Raw genomic sequence first — 19221 nt, 5'->3', positions numbered from 1 at the left:
TCCACATCGTCTTCAGTCTCGAGAGTCTGCTACCAATATGGCTGAAGCCACCTGCTAACGCTGGGACAGATTTATGGATAGTGACAGGGTGCACGGTCTCAACACCAGACTGCTAGGCCCATCAAGGGACTGCTGACCCAAACCAGAAGATTCAGCTTTTGTTCCCTGCAGACCTGGCTCTCCACTGATGCTTCCTTCCCAATCCAAAAAGTGCTTGCCAATGATAAGCAATATTAGTTATATGGAAGAGTACAGCACGTTGAAGCGACACCCTTTGGGGAGAATAGCAGAGCTTCCTTAGTGCTGAAGGAGGTAGAGAAAAAAACAACCACTCAAGAGGTGAGGGCATGACACCGGCTTTAGGCCTATAAGAAAGGTTCTCCCTTATCCTTCTGCATGAGGTACTCTGAAGAGTCTCTCCCCTTAGCAAAGCCCATTCTTCCATATACATGCTCCTTGCTTGTTGTCCATCACATGCACTTCCTCTTGTTTATGTCTACATGTCCCTTTCAGGTGGACCACGCCAGCCCCAGGGATCTCAGCCTCCACGGACAAATGCACCTCCACAGCAGCGGCTCTCTCCTCAAGGACAGCAGCCCCAGAGTCCCCAGTCCACTTCACCTCAGCAGCAAAGGTCACCTGGATCTCCACAGCAAGTCCGATCAGCAACTGGGTCCTCTCCGGTCCAGGCTTCCAAGGCAGGCGCGTTCCCTCCACAGCAGCCTAGACCTCCTGCTCAAGGTCGAGCTCCTAGCCAGCCAAGCCCCACTGAAACATCTAAGCAGCAAGCCACCCCACACCCACATCTGAAGTAGGTGCTCTGTTAAACTGCTAGGATCTGTAGATATTAAAATAAGGCGGTCAAAAAAGTACCCTGAGCCGACATGAAGAACATACCAGCCTGTTGTCAGGCAGTAGTCCCCAGAGGCAAAGGCCCAGGCAACTATGAGTGACCTCAGACATATATGTCTGGGCATAAGAGGCCACCATGACCTGTTGTCAGGATGAACAAGTTGTACTTGACGTCTCTAAGGTTTCACAGTTTTCCTCTTGTTCATGTGTCATTGCCAGTCGTGTGTTCTACCCCAGCCCTATCAACACAGCTACTGCTTTCCCAGCAGGGTGTATACTCATTACTGGCTGTAATCTGCACATTATTGGCCAGAAAGCTCAACAAGAGTCATTCCTTCACTCTTCCCTGAATGCAGGGGCCACACAAGGTTCTTTACCCAGCAATTTTTTGCTATTGGTAGCAAAAAGGGGGGAGGGGGGGAGGCTGGTAGTGGGAAGTGGAAGTGGCACTACTCCTATATATAAAACTGCAGATGGTGACTGTATGTTTAAGCACTCTTCTGGAGCAGAGCACACCACCGAATTACTGTGGATCTTTGGTAGCAGCCTTTGCTGCCAGCTTTCATGGAGCCTATCTGGCTGGCACCACAGCAGGAAATATTGGCAAAAAAATGTTTAGTGATGACAAAAAGTTAACACAAGAGCAAATTGGTGTGAACAGGCCAAAACAAAATATAGGCTAGGAATGCAAAGACGGTTTGTAAGCAGAAGAGGAGTGATGTTCTGGAACAGGCTTTCAGTGACAATGTCTACATTAGGAAGGCAAACCAAGAGCAGTACTTAAGGATCAAATGTTGGTGCTAAGGATGCAGTCGCCACACTATACATATTTCAGGTACCTTAATTCAGAGTCAGTCTTGTACTGAACACCTATTACTGATCAGGAGACACCACTCAGCAACAAAGCATGGTAGCAGGGAAAATTGAAAGATTTACTTCAAAAGCACAGCCCTGATCTGAACTTAAATGCTAGCAGATCCACACCCAGCAGCAGCGCAGCCAACCAAAAGACCTGCGTAACTCAGCTGACAGAGCAGACATGCCAGGGAGGGCAGGCAACAGCACACATCGCAGGGGACATGGCTACCAACCTGCTGAACCTCTCATGCTCGCACATCCGGAAGGACAGGACCATCATTCGTGGTGTGACTGATGAGAGACAGGTGACCCTCAGTAAGAATCCATTCTTCTGTATTAGTAGTGAAATGACTTACCTGTTCCTCACAGCAGTTGCACCAAATGGCAATTATATACTTCTAGTCAGAGCTTTTCATAAACACTTAAGTCTGGACTGTGATATCCAAGCCACCTGCCCATGTTCCATGCTCTTCTACCCACGCCACCCTACCTCCCACATTCTTGGGTGTCTTAGCATATGGAGGCTCTCCTTGCTAACCTCTCCATTTATCCTTTAATTTGTCTGTGCGATGTAACACAAAGCATCAGTAACCAGATCTGAACTACCACCTTCTCATGCCGAGTCTGAACTCTGTTTTCTATTTCAGCAAATCGCAGTCCCTGACAAACACTTTCAGCATATCTGAATCATCTCAGCGGGGAAATGCCAACGAAGATGAAGCAAAAGCTGAGACCATCCGCAACCTGAGAAAATCATTTGCTAGCCTGTTTTCCGATTAACAGCCCTGCAGCTGGATCTGTGCTTTTGTCAGCCCTCACTCTTCATATCAGTGTACCTGATGTCACCCTGGAATACACTCAATGGTACCCAGTGATTTACAACTAACAGCTGCATAAAGGGAATTTAGAAAACTATAGTTGTTTTAATACAAAGAAATTATTCTAATAACAGTCTGAAAAGTGACTGTACAAAAGTGGCGCTGTTTCATTGTTTTACATGCGTAATCAGAATCACATCTGCTCAAACGACTGAGTTGTAAAGCAAATTTTATTCTTACTAACCCCTGTGGAGTCAATACAGTTATGACAGTGCAAACTAGATTTTATTTTGATTTGTATGTAGTCAATACAATTGCTAACTTCCAATTACTGAATCCATGTTGAGGTCAAGAAAAAAAAAAAAAGGCTTATTTCAGAAACAGATGTGCAAAGACAGTCAAGAATAAGTATTCATTGACTGATAAAGCGAGCATGCTTGAGCACAGTGAACTGTGGAACTTCATGATACCACTTAAGTCACTTTTCAGTTAAATACAGTACTAGGCATCAGGAAGTGCCAAAGATCACATGAGCAGGTCATCCAGATGGACTGCTGGTTTGTTCCACATCACTCTGCTCGTAGCAGATAAAACATTTCTGTTTCATGCCTTGCATTTATGTCCTCTACACGTGATTCCTAAGTTCTGAGAGAAAAATGTCATGTTCTAACCCTGTAGCCTTAGCTCAAAAATAACCTGAGAAGTGGGCCTTCCACCAACTTCTTCCCCTGCCCCTGGAAACATCAGAGTTCACATTCACGGTTCACACAAATTCCAGACAAAACCCAGCTAAACTCCAAGCACTTTGGTGACTTGGTCGCATCTGGCTAAGTATGTCCCCCAGGAACACGCTTAATTAATAGCAGAGCTGATGAAGTGCACATACTTGTGTGCTGAGTGTTCCATAATACCAAATGGACAGAGATACGGAGTGAAATCCTGCCTCCCTCCTTGAACTCCCATTGACTTCACTGGGGTGAATGCAAAACGAATGCAAGGTGACAAACCTGCAAAACAAAACAGGAAAACTATCCTTTACAAATAAGATGAGCTGGAGTCCTTCCAGAGGCACCAAGCCATAGGAGGGCATGTATAGGATTGCCCCAAGGAGGTAACGATCAGTATTAGACCTCCCCAACCACCCCCAAGATTATTCTTCCAGAGAAGACATGGGATCTTTGCCAGTTGTGCTTTCCTCTAAGCCTGCAACACAGAATGAAGCCATGTACGAGCACATATACTAGAACTGGGACATGGTGAAGAACAGGAATTACAACAGCTACATTTACAGTGGGTAAATCAACAGCTATATATGGTTATTTCTACCAGCTAAGAACCTACCCCCTTGCACTGTGCTAGTTCTATTTATAACACGCCTAATTCAGGTGCAGTCCCCATGCCACCTCCTCAACTTCAGTCACAAACCACGCATACAGCTCCAAGGCCAGACTTTTGCCTTGTGCTTCCCTTAGCAATTTCACCTTGATAACACTTAGGAATGTCCAGGAGGCAGGAAGGCCAGCAAGTTACAAAAACATTTGAGCCAACGGCACGGATCTTTGCTGCAACTTAAACAGGGAAGATCCCCAAAGCAGCAAAACAGCAGCAACATTTGCCATCTTGGATCTTATGATTTAGTGGTAGGAATAAAGCCAAACAAGGAATTCCTTCCTGCATAGCACCTGTAATGAACATCTAAATCCAATGCAGTCATCTGGACCTTGCATGGCCCACCCCTGAGCAGGCCCTTTACACACATAATGGCTTTTGTGACCTGTGCACTGCCAGGAGAGTAACAGCACAGCTTTTCCAGGTTGGGAAGCTCTCAAGAGGCTCATCTGGATCAATGATTTATACCTTAAGTCTAGTATTGTAGAATCACCCTATTCCCTGATGATTTATATCTTCTTCCCACCCCACTCCTCCCCCCGCCCAGTTCTGTGTTGTGCTTCCAGGTTTGCTAAGCTGTTTACAATGTAGCATCATCATCAGATGTCATCCTCTGAGAAAAAAAAACCCAGAGCCTCCTGTTTTGCAGTCTCCAGGAGCAATAAAAGAGTGACAAATGGCCTTGAGCAAGCACTGTCCCACTGGCAAGAACAATAGCAGATTAATAGGCTCCACTATATGGAGAAGAGGTAATACAACGCTGGTGGGAGAGGATTTCCTTCTCTAACACTTCCCTCAGCAGTTTAAGCCTTTCCCTACTAAATGGTCACCAGAGATGCAAAGACAGAAATAAAAGTTTACTGCCAGAATCCTCAATTGCTCTATCCCCCAAATGTCTTTATCTCTCTCTATTACCAACACAACCTATATCAAAAATAAGTAACTAGTGACTAGTACAGCATGGCCCCATAAATTAACCCCAGTTCATCACTGAAACCACAATGGTCAGATCATTTGCTGATGCTGCATTTGAACACAGCAGGGCTGTCCTCCGGTGACCACAGGAACGGGATAGCACTGCTGGCTTGATACCCAGCAGTGACTGAAATCTTCACTTGCCTGCACTCCCACATGTCACCTTTCAAGGGAGAAGCAAACAGAATGGCATCTCCTAGCTCCAACCTGCAAAAACAAGTACAAGCTGAGAGTGCCTGTTGCTTAACTAGGTTACTCCTGTAGCTCCTGAAAATCAGCTTCAATTCTATCCGCAGAAGTGCTTTAATAGAAACACCAGCTCCATTTCCTAAGTTAAAATGATGGAACTCTATACTGTGTACTATAAGTGTTCCAACAGTACGCTTCAATTTACAATTATGATGCTCACATACTAGATGCTGTGGCTAGCAGATTCAAAAATACATCATCATGTATTTAGGCTGTCACCTTCGATGCAGGGTTTCTATTCTGAAATCCCTACAATCTAACAAAGCACAAGAGGGAATGCACGGGGTATAGTCTCCATTTATATGGATGGGAAACTAAGGTATACCCAAGAGGTATTTAGGTACCCAAAGAAAACAGCTGGAGTTCAGGCAAGTGAGACAGCAACAGGAAAGCTGGTGAATAGCAGTTACATTTAAACCACGGGGCAGACGTGCCCCACAGCATGCCTTCGGATCTTTCTCACACAGCTGTGAAAATCAAGCACCTGGTCAGAGCTTCCCTTTAGTCCCGCATGCTTCGATTTTTTTCCACAGGGAAGCCAGGAAACGTGAACAGATTTGTGTGTTTGGATCCAAGTCCAAGGAGCTGGGACACAGCTATGACACTCACTCACATCCACCACTTGAAAAATTAGTTTACATTTTTCTGCTTAGATACAAACTGGGAAACACCTTGGCTTTCTTGTAGTATCTAGGTGTGGTATTTGAAGAGGGATGTCACTGATGTTCCCATGCAACCAGAAGTCTTCTAAAAAGCTAAGGTTCAGAAGAACGGCAGTCCTCATAACTACAGCAGTTATTTTCTTCTTTCACCAGTCACAGGCAGGTACATAAGACCTTACACCCTGCATATGACCCAGCTACTTCATCTTGTTGGCTTAAGATTCATGAGTAAGATAAAAATAAATAAAAGAGCCAAAGACAATAATTCCTTATTTCCAACTGATTGTTAGTACAAGCCTAACAGTGCTGGACACAGATGAACAGAACAGGTAAAAAATGCCCATCTTCAGGCATTTCATCATTTGTGATTTCTCTTCTGTAAGAGTTCACAAATGGCACTGACACACATACCTGACTTACAAGCTGGCAAATAAAATAAGCAGCTAGTTTTCAAGTATTTCCCCTGGGTTTGTCTTCTCATTTTATACTGTTGGTCCCAAGATACTCTTATTTCATATCCTGTTTTATGAATAAATGGAACTCCTCTTTAGGGAACGCGACAGTTCAGGGTAAGTCAAGTTCCTTTATCTTTGGCTTACAATACCTTTACTACAAATATGAAGGAACAACGAAGAGAGAGGAGGAGTATCTTCAGATCACTTAGTGGTGCATCTGTAAAAAGGCTGAGTGAGTTTCTTCAAAACGAACATTCCAATGGCAAAATGCAGGATGAACAGAACCTGTGGCATCAGCCTGGCTGTGTGTGACAAGGTTGTCTTCACAGCAGAAAGGACCCAACTCCGGAGCAGCATGGGGCGTACCAGCAGAGCAAGCAACGTGATTGTCACCAAGGCACTGGTAACGCCACTGCTACCGGCACCACAAACTTAACTTAGGCACACAGAAATCATTGTTCCCAGAAACAGCTTGAAAAAAGTGAAGAGAGTAAACTACAAATCATTTTATCCATTGAAGTTGTATAAGCTTATCTGAATATTATGTATGCATTTCTGAAAAACTCATTGCAACAACAAAAAAGGCCAACCCACTGTAGATTTCCCTTTTCCGTTTTAGTCAGTGGAACATAAAGAATCACTGTAAGTTTTAAAGAGGCCTGACTACACACTTAAGTGAAAATTCTGTTGGAACAAAGCAATTTAACCACTGCATGCAAATGTTAAAAATTAAGGCTATTCTTGGTATTAACAGGAAACCACTGTCCCCAGACTCTGTAAATACATACTTTTAGGTGTTTAATTATGGCAGGATTTGCACTGGTATGCCACTGCTGTAAAGTAGGAAAGGAAAGAAAGAAGCAATACAACTTTTTACAGCAAAATAAAGCATATTTTACTTCCACCAGTGTTAATGGCAAAACTTCCTGTCCCTACTGAAGTCAGCTGATTTTATACAAAACAAGATGAATCACTGAAATATCACCTGAAAAAGCACATAAGTATTACTGATTAAATACTTTGTATTTAACAGGAAATCTCATTCCATTTCCACTGTTTGAATTTCAAAAATATTTTAGAAATAGTATCAGTTGTGACAAGTCATCAGTACTATTTATATCTATAAACACTGAGATCAATACATCTTTAAAAAATATGTAATAACTTAATAGTTCTAGCAAAGTTTAGTCATTTCAGTCTTCCTTTAATTGAGTTCCAGCATCAGTCTGCAGATCTCATCAGGAGACTTTAACAGTGGTCTTGTTAATTGCTGATTAGTTAATAAGACAACGCTTGAAAGGTGCTCATAACATGCTACGACACACTTCCTCTTGGCAAGATATATTTTGATACTTAAGTAACAGAATTAAATAGAATTTACTGCAGTGAAATGACTTCTTTCTGCTTATCCTGCTGCAGTCCGATTTCCACTGCAAACAGGTTAACCTATTTAATTCCTTACTTTAGGCAGGAGGAAAGACATTTGCACCAGTTTTAGTTCACACACAGTAAATGCAGCCATGTACTACAGCTCCTTATTTGTAAAGTCAAGGAGAAAGACAAAAGTTTTGCTGCTGGTTCTCTGTGAAATTGCTCTGCTTCTGTTCAGACTTCCAAGTTGCACTGTAGCATGACTCTACTCAGTTGTTTGTAAAACTAATTGATTTGTGTTCTAATATTTCCACTGTAAAGAAAATCCCTTCCCTGTATTCTTTGTGTATTAAGTAACAATTAAATACAAAAAAGCTTTTTACCTAATAAAATATAGAAGGAAAAAGGAAATGTCATCTTTGAAAATTTCCATGAACGCCTATCTACTGTAACAGTGGTAGTATCTGTTATACATGGAACACAGTAGACATTTTTGTTAATAAAGATTATTAGCCAGGTAGATTTTAAACATCATTTTTCCTGACAACTTAATAAAACTCTTCAAATAAGACAGACAAGTATATTTGTATTTAAAGTGCTCTTTATCAGATGCAGCAAATATTTGGCCAGTGTCCTTCCGGTCTCCAACTAGCACTTCACAGATGAGTAAGGGCAAGGGGGGTGGGGGCAGGGCGGGGGGACACGGGACAGGACAGGTAGCAGAACAAACTGTTCTAAATTGTAGCTCTTTTTTGCAAAATCGACCTTAGTGCCAGCCAGTACAGTTACTACCAGAGCATAAAACAAACCCAGCCTTTGTGGCTGAAACATTACCATGCACACATGTTCTTGCCACAATCAGAAGAGAAGGCAGATGTTAGTGCCTAGAATTTGCAACCTCCTGCAGTTAGAAAGCAAGCTCAGGGACTAGAAAACTCACTGAAGGAAAACGCAGCAATCAAATGAACGCACGGCGAATGTCCGTGGGGCGGCCCCGGCTGGGTCTAGGTGGAAACCTGTCATTGGGACCAGCTCGTCCTGGAAGTGTAGGGTTTGCTCCTGGCAAGGAACCAATTGGGTCAAAATGTGGTCTGAATGGAGGAAACTGCCCTGGTGCTTCTCCTGGGCCAGGAATGAGTGAGTTAATTGGGTCTCCAACATATGGAAGTGTTGGTCTCTCATCATACTCTCCACCAATGATCACTGGGGGATAGATTGGGTTTGATGGGAATGGGTTGGGAGGAAAGGGATTAGGATAGAACGGGTTGGGATGAAAGGGGATTGGATGAGGTGTAGGGGGCAAAAACATCATGTGCCTCCATCTCAGGGCTTCCTTCTTCTGTTTCAACTTCTTCTTGTATAGCTGCAGACAGAAACAAAGCATTTTAAAGCTAAGTGCTCTGTGCTCCAGATTCAGCAGCTGCATTCAGTTCTGCAGCACTTCTCACAAAAACACTCCTCACCAGCCTGAAAACCCCCAACAGCAGCTCCCCTGTCTGCCAAAGAGCAAACAGTGTCTCTGGAAGACCTCTGACCCATGACCTGGGTATGCACATTTAACTTCTTGATGCTGTTTTCTCCCACTCTGACCAAACTCTACATGTGTACACAGAACACCACACTTTTAAGACTAAAAATTAATTAAAATTTACTGCCTCCCAAAGTCTATGCTTTATTTTCAACTTAGCCTGTGGAGACTAAAATAAAAGCATCACTTACTTCTTTCCAGTCTGTGTCACGGGGCCTTGCAATAGGATCTACAAAGAGAAACAAAAAACTAAGAGGAGCAATCTATTTTATTATTAAATGGCATTCATGCCACAGATGCCCACAGTTTAGTCAAAACTTGCAGAAAAAGCAAGAGATGAGAAAACACTTTTGGTCAATACATTTTTCATAAAGATAATGCATGCTAAACAACTTAAATCTCCAGGACCATCCAACAGGTAATCTACTTGCACACCCATTCTATGTAAAGCATCATCTCCAAAAGTGACTCTAGTAGAGAAATCCCCGAAACACTGTCCCCATCTCCGACTTCTCACTGCACTTCCCTTGATCACCTTATTTCTTCAATCTCTTGTGAGAAATTACAGCAGGAGTATCTCTCCTCCGATTCCTAATATCTGTAATGGCTGGCACACCAAGGCAGCCAGGGAAACATGAAAACAAGGGAAGTCTGCCCCGCACAATGGGAAGAACTATGTGGTCCATCAGTAATGGCTCAGCAGACTTGTCAACCATTTTCCTGGCAGAAAACTGCATCCACCAGAATTATACCCGACCCAACTGTACTGGTTAACATCACAAATGAAAGTGTTTTAAAAAAAATCAGAAGTAGTTGCCTGAGGAGCACCTTACCAGAATCTGCCAGACCTAATCCCTCTGTTCACATCAGAATGTAACTAGAAAAACATGTGTCTCAACACTACCTCGGAAATCTCGCAGATAGATAAACCTCCACAGAAGCTGGTCATTTGAAGCTGTGTAGAGATCATGGCAAACAGCAGAAAGAGAGATGAGTGAACGGACATCCAGAAGTCTGAAAATCCGAAGCTTGAGCTCCAGAGGAAGGACCACTAACCCAAACACATCTGGCAAGTTCAGAGCTACAAAGTGGAGAAAATAGAAGCATTACAGCATTACTTAAGTGGTGCAGTTTACTCTCTCTCTAGAAATCCTAAAAGAAAGGACGGACATTATAACCTTTCCCTTAAATCATTTCCCTTTGATGTCTGAGTTACACCACTTCTCTCAGAAAGTAATGACGTGACTTCTTATAAAACACATTTCTTGCAACTCTTAAGTATATTTAGAGTGCACAAAACAGGGCAAATGACACTTTATACTGACCGATATTGGCCACTAAGCCTAAGAAACATTCCACGCACCTAACTATGTTTATAGGCTACAGAACAAAAGAATAGGTAAAAAAAAAAAAACCAAACACCACCACGTGCCAAATTTCACAAGCCCACAAAAACCACATTAAATACAGAGCACATGCTTCACATAAAACCTTCCTGCACTGAAATCTAGAGGGAATTCTACTGAACAGTCTTCAGAAAATAAAGCCGAGACCTTTTATGGCAATATCTATGCAGAGAAAGCCTGGCTTCCTACTGCCTCACAAACGCCAGCTTGGGTTACTTCCTGCCATCCTTTCCAAGCCCTCAATGACCAGTTACTGAGAAGATCATTCTTGGGGTTAGACTTCCAAATATGATGCTCTATAAATTTTTCTGCTTTGACAAAGAAATGGATCAAAACTACAAAATTACTGCCACAAAATTATTGTGGTATGATCTTCTCATCACTAAATGTGGAAAACAGCTACTCCAGTCTCTTCTGTGACACTACAGCAATCAAAAATTTAAACCAGGAAATTATTGTTATATTAACATTTTCTAAGCTACAAAGATTAATATCATTCCTTTAGAATGTATAAATTACTTTATGCTTATTCTTTATATATCCATCACTGAACAGCTGTTTCTTACACTTTCCCTTCAAGGCTTCAGACAGAACCCCCCTTCCTTCCATCCTCAAAAGTGAAGTACCACCTCTTAATTGTAAATATTTTCTCTCACCTTGTCGGGCAGCAGCCAGAAGAGAGTAAACCAGCTGGTCTTTAAAGAGACGGGATAATTTCTGCAAGTCTCTGTAAACACCTGCAACTTTTTCTATCAAAGAAGAGAGGTAAAAAGCTTAAATTCATAAATGCAAAAATTATGTCAGAGCAGAAGAATTATGATTTTCTTAAACACGGAATTTAAATCTGCTTGTAATCTTGATGGGAGCAGCTTTTCAGCCATTTCAGCTGTTCAGAGTGTAACGATCATGCAGTAAGTAATTGATCAACAGCTACAGAGCAGTTCCATGGTCAGCCTAGGCTTTCCTCTGGCCTTAAAAAGCACCATTAAGAGAAGCACTTGAATTCTTCACAAACTGACTCTCAAGCTGTCAGAGCTTCCTTTGCCAGATTTCAAAGCTAATGTGTAGCATGCACCTATGTTGTAAACGCCTGCAATATTCAATTTTCTGACAGAAATGTTTTTCCATTCTGTTCTCTGCAGAAAGGGGAGCCAGAAGGCTCTTGACATTGTATTGGACACATTTCAGTGCTCATTTAATTCTTCTAAAGCCTTTCAACTAGACTTGTACATCAGTGACTGGGGCTACCCAGACACTGAGTCAGCCTGAACTGCTGACAAAATAGTCCATTTACTTGACAGAACAAAAGGCTAGTCAGGTCTGTGCTCACAAGGATCCACATCTATCTGCCCTTGTCTTCTCCCCCACCTTAGTTTTCCTTCTAATTTTGGCATTCTGGAGAGAGCTATGTGGTCAGCACACGTTTTCTGACAAAAAGAATGTAACAGTTACAGTGCCACAACAACAGTGTAGGTACCATCAGCTTCCGAAGTCCTGAACTGCCAGACAGAAAGGGGCTATAACGCAGCATTGCTGCCCCAGAGATTCACACACACGCTCAGGACCTCATAAATAACAAGCATATGGGTGAAAGGATGACTCGGGCTTTGCAAGGTTCTTCCCTTCAGCTGTCAATCCAAGAAATTCAAATTGTTTTAACAACAAAATGTGAGTAAATGGCTACACTCCAAATGCCTTTCACCTCAAAGCTATGACTAACCAAAATGGTAACCACATTTTTATTCTTTCTGCTATTCTGTACCTATTAAACATTCTGCTGAAGTGTATCCTTACCCACTGTGTCACTTCTTTTTCAGTTTACTGCTATGAAGTATCATAGCTCAATCATACCTGGCTCCTGAAAGCAAACAAACGATGCTGGCAATAGTTGTATTCTCTTAACACCTTTAATCTCTTTGTTGATTTTTAATGTTGCTGCAAATAAAACAAAAAAAGACATTTCAAAATTTAGAACACATTGAGAGATAACAAAGACCACTTCATTACTGCCTTACCCTTCAGAGGTGTTTTCACTTTCCTCCCTTACCAGATCCCCTCAAGGAAAAGACTCAACTATAGCAAGCAGCTAGACAAATAAAAATTTCAGAAAAATAAAATGGAACTTAAAATAGCAAGGAATGAACAAAGACCTTGGTGATAGAAACCAAGCATTGCCTTCAGCAATTCTGTCACATGGAAAGAGATGTAACACAGCTAAGAAAGGTATACAGAGAGCCATTACTACAACACAGTCATTAAAGGAATATTAACTAGAGAAAGGTTCAATAAGCTTACTATATGAACACAATATGCATGCCAGTTGTAACACTGGCCTAAATCTAATCATAACATGACTCAATTAAAACATTTGATCAGAATGTGTATATGTTCTGAGAAAACATATGTGCTTATACAAATTGGCATAATCAGTAACAAGTTTTACAAATAAATATAATTTTTTTAATCAAAGACATCTTGAAATTAGAATCAAATCCTAATTTACTATTGGTTCTGCAAAAATGTGAAACTGCTCAAGTGCTGAAGAACATATGAAAAACAAAGAGAAAAAAAAACAAGCAAAAAAGACAAACAAAAGAAACTAAAAAAAAAAAAAAATCAAGTGATTTGGAAGTTGCTTCAAAAAAAATTAAGACTTCCCTAAATTTTCTGGACCGAATAGCTTAAACTAAATACAATTTTTGAGACCATGGTTAAACTGATATATATATATGTAATATTATAAAGCTATATAATATATATAAATTATAATTTATAATCTTAGGAAAGATTATACATTAAAGCTAAAGAATACATAGTCTGGATGTTGTTTATAAGTCTTGCAAAGAACATGAGACAGGACAAAATATTGTAGCTGGAGCAAATCTACTTCTAATGTTTGACAATGTATACCAAAGTTCCTATGAAATGAGATAAGAAACAGATTTCTACAACATCGCAATGAAAAGGCCAGCTGAACCCCCTAAGGATTCATCTGTTATGATTAAAGGGAGAGAAATAGTTAACACAGAGACAGGGAATGCCAAGAATATTCAGCATCAGGAAGTGGGATCTCTTGCACCTCAACAACCCGGATAATCAGGGTGCAGTTCTAAACTAAGTGCACAAAAGCACGTTTAAGTTTTCTCTTGCTAAACAACGGTGATATTTACCAATGTGCATCCAGGATAGAAACTGTATAACTTACCATTAATAACAACAAGATCTCCCAAAGGCACACAAGTCAAACCAGCAGAACCTTCTTCACAAAGGGGATGTGTATACTGTAGCTTATAAACACCGTTTCCTCTCCATTTCTCTGGCATAGATACTGCCTTGGCTTCTGTCCCCTAAAAATGCGAAGAGATAACACACTGCCATACTTTAGCAATGTACCAAGACTAAGGGGTGAAAACATAAAAAAAAAAGAAGCTCAAAAGTTAGGGAATGCCAGAATGATGCCTGCGATTCAACTCTTAGTTAAGTCCCAATGCACATTATGACACAGACTATAATTGCCTGATTATATAGTATCTTCCCCAAGACTAACAGCAAATCTAAGGTGAAATTTAGTGATTCCTTGTCCTGTTCCAGTATGACAGGAAAGGTCGTTCAGTGAGCGTTCACACCCATTTCTCTGAGACACGTACTTCGTTCTGACATCCATTCCAGCATTCTGACAACTCTTGCATGTACGTTAATCTGCTGCACGAAAAACATCTTATTGCACCTTTTCTGTGAACTTGCAATGTCTGACAGGTCTTGAAGAATCATAGCTTGAAATTAATTCAAAAATCTGAGTCGACTAACAGTTTTTCCTTCCAATTTCAGTATAAAAAGGGTCAGATGGAACCCCAGAGGGGAATACAACATAACCACAAGTACAAGCAGACTTTTTTTTCCTCTTAAATCTGCACAGCAATCATCTTCCCTACTTCCAAGCCTAGTCACTGACATAAACTTTCTTCCCAGTGGCAAATGTATTCTTCAGATAGTATTTCAGGCTATGGGCACACAACTAACTGAACAGACGAATTAAACTGGTATCGGGTAATTGGACATTTAACCAACCCCCTACACAGGCTTAGTTAGCCTCACCGCAAGAAAAACCACATGATAATTTGAATGCCTCCTCTGAGATCAAGCCTTTTCTGACATGTTCAGCCACATATCCATAAACATGCAATGCAAATCTTGAAAATCTAAGGGGAAAAGCTGAATTCGTACATTGTACAGAAGTACTGCCATAGGTGCTCAAGTACAATACTTCTGTGGATTAGTGGAACCAAAGCCTAATTTAACACAGCTGAAGTTAATATGGAATGGGAGACAATATTCTGGCAGACTACACCTTTTCAACCACCATTTGAACAGGATACCATCAAGATGATGCTGATGCTTAAGGCAGCACTTCAAAAAAAATGCTACAATCTACACAAAAGTGCTACATGTCTACACAAGCTCAACAGTATAAAGCAGAAACAGGTTATCAGGTGGGTCCCAGTGAGGCTGAGGACAGAAAGAAACATAGGGACAGACCTCTTCTCTCACACCTGAAAGCTGCTCTAGCCTTTAGCCTTAAGGCTTACTGGTCAGGGAAATTAAAGCAGCTGACACCTCAGCAGCCCCTGCTGCTGACTGACATACAGAAAGGCAGAAATGGAGCTTCAGATGCGTCTTGTATCACACATTCCCATGGTATCCCACAGATTTCTCATACTGACCAAGAAGTTTCCTGCTTGTTTGTGCACCTACCTGAGGTACATAGCCTGTCTCCATCATGAGAAGATGTACTAGCACAATCAAGGCATCAGTGGCACTGGTACACTCAGCAGAAAGGTAGAGCATCTCTAAGGAATGTGGTATTTCACCATCAGCAGCTTCACTGCACAGCATGGGTTCAGAAGGATAGGAACCTGTACCTTCTTCCAGGTCAACATCTTCTGGGACTAACTCAGAAGGAAATTCTAGGCTGGATCCTGCCTTCAAGGGAAAGCAAAACATACTTTTGTTCATAAAATTATGCCTCTACATAAATAAAACTACTCAAAGACACATTAAAAAAAAAGAAAAAAGTAGTGAATGAAAACTATAAGCAGATTTATGTACGGGAAGGGTCAGGAAAGGAGCAGGGGGAAGAGTCTAAAAGAGCTGTAGCTAATTCTCCCCAACATCCACGTCCAATGGCATAAGACACCCTTACATTTTGTATGAGGCTGGCAGCGCCACCCACCCTTGGAACTCCTTTTCTCTCATTAACAGCAATGTACATAGCCCCAGTTAAACATAAGATTTTCAGACTCCTAGAGCTCTTCTCCAATGACACTTAGTTGCTTAGAAATTTTCTTGCCATCTTTCACTACAATTTTGGAGGAAGATGTGAGAATCTTTCAACTTGCCTTAGAATATTAAACAAATACAAAACAGATAACTTCAGCACAGCTTACTACGGTCTAACTGACAGACATAAAGAGCCTGCGTGCCCGCAGCACCATGTAAGGATTATCGCTCCTGACAAGTATCAAAGAGACAACAGTCTAGCTACATTTTCTTACACTACTCACAACCCTTTTTATCCTAAATCTTAACTTTCATAGGTTAAATTAGTATTTTTAAAAGACCGCTTACCCATTTTCCTCATAAAAAGGTTGCATTAAGGAACATTTTGTACTTGAAATCAGTTCCAAAACAAAAAACTACTTGCGTCAAAAGAATGTTGGAAGACAATTTTTTCCCAGCTTCTCAAGCTCCTGCCTAAAAAGGACAGGATCATATAATGAGATAGACCATGGCACTACGCTGTACCTGCAGTTGTCTTCTCCAGGGAGACTCCATTCACCTCAGGGCCCAGCGGCTGGTGGGAGCCATTAGCTACTTAACTATTGCATGTACTGTCATACAGAAAAACCACTGAGTAACATGCAAAAAATGTGCCTATTAGCTGCATGAAGCATATGGGATCTTACAGATGTACATCAACGAAGCATGAGGCAGGAGCTACCAGAGCAACACAACCTCCATGCACAAGACAGGTCTCACTCTATGGCAGGCCACCTGAATCACAGAGCAGTGTTATAACTCATTAGAAAGGAATCGTGTGCTCATCTTGTGAGCGGTGTTTCCGACAGACAGTGCCTGTTGCATTTGTCCACCACCTAGCCTCAGTGTTGTCTTCTCCAGGAAAATGATTCCAGTAAGAAACATAATCCTAACTTCCTTACTAAAAATGCATGTTCCACCAAAAACATTCAAACCTGTAAAAATGTCAGACCTGAAACATCTCAGGGTCTCTGAACTAACTTCTGTGTCATAACTAATATGCAATGAATAGAGCCAAATTTCCATCCAAATAACTGGCTCCATATTAGACAAGTATAAGTAGCCAAATATTCTGAAGAGATTCTCTAATATATAGTACAGCAACTGACTCAACAAGATACCTTCTTTTTTTTGCCTTGTGTTGTGCAGGGCAATTCTCATGTACTTACCCTCTCTCCACTCTTCTGAACTTCCACCTGAGCTTTCTGGTTGTCAGATTGTTCATTTTGCCCTTCTTTTGGACTGTTGGCCTGAGTTTCGTTGGGGATCAAGGTGGATGGCTCATGACCATTCTGAAGTGGGGGAGCAGTAGGAGGAGGTAGCTGGGGTTGTCCATCTGCCTCTTGTAGTAATAAGCATATCAGATCACCAGGAACAATCCCATATGAAGCTAAGGTCTTCTGATCTTCTGTGAGAGGATCTCTTCTGTTCAGTGTTATTGAAAACTCTGTATCAGAACTGCAAAACAAAAAAAAAAAAAAGTAAGGAAGTAAGGCTGGCTGCATCTGGGTCACTGCACACAGAGGTATAGTTAGAAATGCTTACTGCATATACAATAATACCATGCCATGGGTTTTAAACCATTAATAACTAGCTACATATTAAATGGATAGCGAGGGGGAAAATATGGTACAAAATTATTTCCCCCATATTTCTCTCCAAGTACATTTTAAGTAGCCATAGCTGCCTATAGGTATAACTTCATTTCCAGTAATTGCTCATAAAACAATTACAAAGGAAAGCTAACAAGTACCCTCCAAATTAAAAGATGCCACACCTAGCAAAACAAGCTTGAAATGAACCGAAATTATTTAAAAACAAGATAGCGCTCCAAACTCAACCATCTTGCTTTCTCGTTAAGCAAAACATTAATTTCAAAAAGTCAGCAGCTGCCTTACAGAATGCTAGTTGCAAATGAGGGTAATAAGAAAAGATGCTTCAGGGCAAGCGCTTACTAAAAAAAATAAAAGGAAATTAAACTGGGTAGCATGGGAGCAGCTATCCAGTATCAGCTGTAGGGCAAACCCACGGTGGCAAGTCAAGCACGGGCTTCAGGTGTCTGCTGCCGGCAGGACCACGCAGCACGGCCCGGCGCTCCAGGCGGGCGCTCCGCCAGTGAGGAATCAATACTGGTACCCAGGTACGGGTCTGTCGGTACAAACCCTCCAGCCACCAGTAGAAAACGAGCCCCTTCTGCAGGCGCTTCCTAAATCGGTTTTGCAGACGTCACCCTCCCGTAAAGGCTGCCAGGAGTTCCTCGTAGATAAAACGCTTATGAAATTTACACCCAGGGGTTTTCTAATAAGCCTGAAAAACTGTAAGCCTGGCACCCTACGGCCATTTTCGTGACACCACACGGAAACTCAAGTCCGCTCCGGCAGGGCCGCAACCCCTATCTCTCAGCTGAGCGCTCCCCGGCAGCGTCACCCCCGGCTCTGCGGGACCAGCCGGGACGCACAGCCGCTCCCGGGCCGTCGGGACGCGGCTCCCGGCCCCGGCGCTGCCGCGGGGCCTGTGGCGGGGAGCAGCTCCGCGGCAGCCCCTGCTCAGCCCTGCGGGAGCCTCGGCAGCGTGCCCCCGCCGACCGGGCCAAGCCCCGGCGGCAACCCCTTACCCGCCGCTGGGGCCGCCCAGCCCCGGGCGACAGCGCCCGTGCCCGCGGGCCTACCAGCCCCCGCACCGCCGGCCTCGGCCCGCAGCGCAGCTCGGCGCCCCCGCCCCGCGGCCGCTCTGCCCCCTCCGCTCGGCGCCCGCTCTCGACGCCCCTCGGCTCGGCCAGAGGGGGAGAGCCCCGCCCGGCCCCCGGCCCCACCGCCCCTTCCCCGCCCGCAGCGGCCCCGGCACCGCCGCCGCGCGCCCCGCAGGGGGCAGCAGCACCGCCACGGGGGAGCTGGCGGGGTGGGGGGGATAGGCTAGGCCGCCCCACCCCTCTCCGCGCACCGCGTGGTACGGCCCCGCTGGCCCAAGCCCCGGCGCGCGCGGCCGCCGTCGCCGCCCCCCCACACCCCTCCGCGATGGTTCGCTCCGCACGCTACCTGTATCCCCAGGCGGGCAGCAGGGCCCGGCGCAGCTGCGCGCGCAGCTCCCCAAGCGTTGGCTCCACCCCCTGCACCTCCAGGGGCGCCGTTCGCTTCTGCACCCGCACACGAAGCTTCATGGCGGCGGCGGCGGGTCGCCTGCGCCCCGAGCAGGCCCCGCCGGGCGGCGGTGAAGGTGGCGGCGGCGAACGACCGCAAGGGCTGCCGGGGTGTGTCGTTGTTTTGGTTGGCGCGGCACCGCCTCAGCCCGCTCGGCCCCGCCCCCGCGGCCCGTGGCGTTACCCCGCGCGCCGGCTGATCGATG

At 43.6% G+C, this 19221-nt stretch overlaps 2 protein-coding genes across 3 annotated transcripts in view; one reads left to right on the top strand and one right to left on the bottom strand.

Annotated features, from left to right (window-relative positions):
- Nucleotides 1-7990, top strand: part of SYN3 (synapsin III) — a 216224-nt gene extending 208234 nt beyond the window's left edge. For both annotated transcript variants that reach the window (XM_080393313.1, XM_080393312.1), the window contains exons 13-14: nucleotides 514-811; nucleotides 2358-7990. In XM_080393313.1, coding sequence (XP_080249439.1) covers nucleotides 514-811; nucleotides 2358-2490 — 431 coding nt within the window. In that variant the 3' untranslated portion in view covers nucleotides 2491-7990. The remainder of the gene's footprint in view (nucleotides 1-513; nucleotides 812-2357) is intronic.
- A 222-nt stretch (nucleotides 7991-8212) lies between these two features.
- On the bottom strand, nucleotides 8213-19179 carry FBXO7 (F-box protein 7). The gene is made up of 9 exons (XM_080393314.1): nucleotides 18915-19179; nucleotides 17049-17337; nucleotides 15316-15543; nucleotides 13769-13910; nucleotides 12415-12498; nucleotides 11220-11312; nucleotides 10062-10238; nucleotides 9349-9386; nucleotides 8213-8992 (listed from the first exon to the last, which is right to left on the bottom strand). The coding sequence occupies exons 1-9, from the start codon at nucleotides 19034-19036 to the stop codon at nucleotides 8588-8590; spliced, it is 1578 nt and encodes a 525-aa protein (XP_080249440.1). The 5' UTR covers nucleotides 19037-19179; the 3' UTR covers nucleotides 8213-8587.
- Between the last annotated feature and the right edge of the window lie 42 nt (nucleotides 19180-19221).

Source organism: Falco punctatus (assembly GCF_963210335.1).
Source record: "Falco punctatus genome assembly, chromosome: 6".
Classification (NCBI taxonomy): domain Eukaryota; kingdom Metazoa; phylum Chordata; class Aves; order Falconiformes; family Falconidae; genus Falco; species Falco punctatus.
The sequence above is the reverse complement of the archived record's forward strand: the minus strand, read 5'-3'. Positions and strand labels throughout refer to the sequence as shown.